The 2,376-nt window shown below is 38.8% G+C and overlaps 1 protein-coding gene across 4 annotated transcripts in view; it reads right to left on the bottom strand.

Annotated features, from left to right (window-relative positions):
• The window catches only part of epha7 (EPH receptor A7), a 162,918-nt gene that overhangs the window by 19,599 nt on the left and 140,943 nt on the right, over positions 1–2,376 (bottom strand). For all 4 annotated transcript variants that reach the window (XM_015372951.1, XM_015372950.1, XM_015372949.1 and 1 more), the window contains exon 14: positions 1,806–1,955. In XM_015372951.1, the coding sequence (XP_015228437.1) occupies positions 1,806–1,955 (150 nt within the window). The remainder of the gene's footprint in view (positions 1–1,805; positions 1,956–2,376) is intronic.

The following is a 2,376-nucleotide window of genomic DNA, read 5'->3' on the forward strand; positions in this document are numbered from 1 at the left end:
TTCTAAGAATAACACAACTCACCACTAAGCTGCTTTAATCTGTAGATTTTTATAATCACACCTTCATTTATATACAGTAGTTCCCACTTTCCTTGATGGGTCCTTGGATGGTCCCCTACAATTCCTTTTTAAACATCAATCTTTGTACTAAAATATTCTTTCTGTGATGATTTGTGGACTTTAAGATCTAAAGAGACGCGTCATCTTCTGGTCAGACCCTGTAACTCAGTGAAAGGGTGGAGTCAGAGTAACAAAATGCAAGAGGCTGGAAGATGGAGGGGATTTTTCAGGGAGTTGCAGGGAAGTGGGCTGCTATTCTAGTTCTAGTGGATTAGAAAACAACAATAATTAGAACAAATTGTAATAATATGTTTGTTATACATGAACATTTTTATGAACTCCGCCTCGTTTAGTTAATCAGTAGATAAAACAAAAAGAGTGACGAACTTAGACCAGGACCACATGTCCTCGGCTTGTAGCCGTGCTTTAAGGATTATAACGTTACTGTTTCTACGATTAAAGCTGTATTCAAAAAGCTTAAGATCCTAAAAAACACATTTATCTTCAAATCTATAACATGAGACAGTCTTCACTGTAACTGATTCATTTTCCTCATTTTTATTCATTCATAGACGTTGGTATCAAAAAGCAGTTTGCACAACAAGTGTTTTTCCACTTTGGTTATTTGTATTAATAACCAAGCCGAATGCATGCTCTCCCTTTAATACATGCTCCCCTTCAGGCGTGCATGATTACAGCCAGACTTCTTGAACTAATTAAGCCCAAGGTTACCGTCTCTGACGAGCAGCTCCCACCAGAGTCTTGTTAGACAGCTTTAAAAGTGTGCCACAAACTGGGAGTTTTTCCTCTATGATTCACTACATTTTAACAGGAGGACTCAATCACGAATAAATACGCAGAGATCTGAGGGAATCCTGTGTTCTTCCATTCATGCCACATTTCATTCAGGCTCCTCAGCAGAGCCTCCAGTACACCGATGCATCAACCTTGCTTCGATATTTATGCTATTTTTCCGTCTGTACACCCAACATTACACATTTAACATTTTCAGGGTTTTTTTTGTATCTTGTGTGTCAACACAACAACAAATAAAGGAACATTTTAAAATAAAAAGGTAAAAAAATACCAAGTTTCAAACCTGGTCTCTGGAAAGTAGGGTGTGCATTAACATTGGCTTCCCTGAGTCAATCCTTTTGAGAATCATCTATTGCTGCAATTACAGCAGAATGCCTCTACCAGCTTTCCACATCTATAGCCTAAAGTTTTTTTTTTTTTTTTGCCAATTATCTGTGCAAAATAACTCAAGCTCAATCAGTTTAGATGTAGAGAATGGAGAGAAAATGTTTTCATTTTGCTCAGAATGGATTTGAATCAATACCTAAAGCTAAACCAGCAGCCTTGTGGAACACCATCAGCACTGATAAGCAACCCATCAACCAGTGGAAGTTATTCTAACCACAGAGAGCCAATGGGAGCTGACTGGTGGCATAATCTGACGCTCCATCTGTGATTAGAAGATCTGTTTTATGTAATAATACGAAGGGGAAAGGCCCAATTTCTATTTCAAATGTTTAAGGCTAATAAAATTAACTCTCGCTTCTGCTCTTTAAACATTTTTAATAATTTTCCTTCAGAAAAAAATGAAAGCTGAGCTTTAAATAAAAATCTAGTAGCTGTTTAAGAGTTTTTTTTTTTAATCCTTGCGCCCTGTTTTTTACGAGGTGATCTATTAACAGAATGTCAGACAGTTCGTGGCCCGCCGTTTACTGTCTGTAGTTACTCACGTCTTGATTGGACATGTCCCAGTAGGGCCGCTCCCCGTAGGACATGACCTCCCACATGACGATGCCATAACTCCACACATCACTGGCGGAGGTGAATTTACGGTACTGGATGGCCTCTGGTGCCGTCCATCGGACAGGAATCTTCCCACCCTGTTGGGTAAAACACAGGTCAGTGGCTGAGGGATAAATCAATTCATGACATCCTGCATTTTCCCCTAAAACATCAGTTAGAGACTTTTCAACAGACCCAGAGCCAAAACACACAAAGCAATGAATCTACCCTCAGTCCTCAATACAAACATACATTCTATTAACAATAAAAATGAGAACATAAATACGTTACAAATATATATATATATATTGCAGAGCAACGTATAAATGTTTTTTTTTTTTAAATAAAAGTTGATAAAGCTTCTAGTTAGAGTGGCTCAGGTTATCCTGAGCTATCTCTATAGTTCTGCTGCTATAGGCTTAGACTGCTGGAGGACATAGGGACCGCTGAGCCTGGTTCTGTTGGAGGTTTCTTCCTGTTAAAAGGGAGGTTTTCCTCTCCACTGTCGCTACAAGCATG

Source organism: Cyprinodon variegatus, unplaced genomic scaffold, assembly GCF_000732505.1.
Source record: "Cyprinodon variegatus isolate N-32 unplaced genomic scaffold, C_variegatus-1.0 Scaffold78, whole genome shotgun sequence".
Classification (NCBI taxonomy): Eukaryota; Metazoa; Chordata; class Actinopteri; order Cyprinodontiformes; family Cyprinodontidae; genus Cyprinodon; species Cyprinodon variegatus.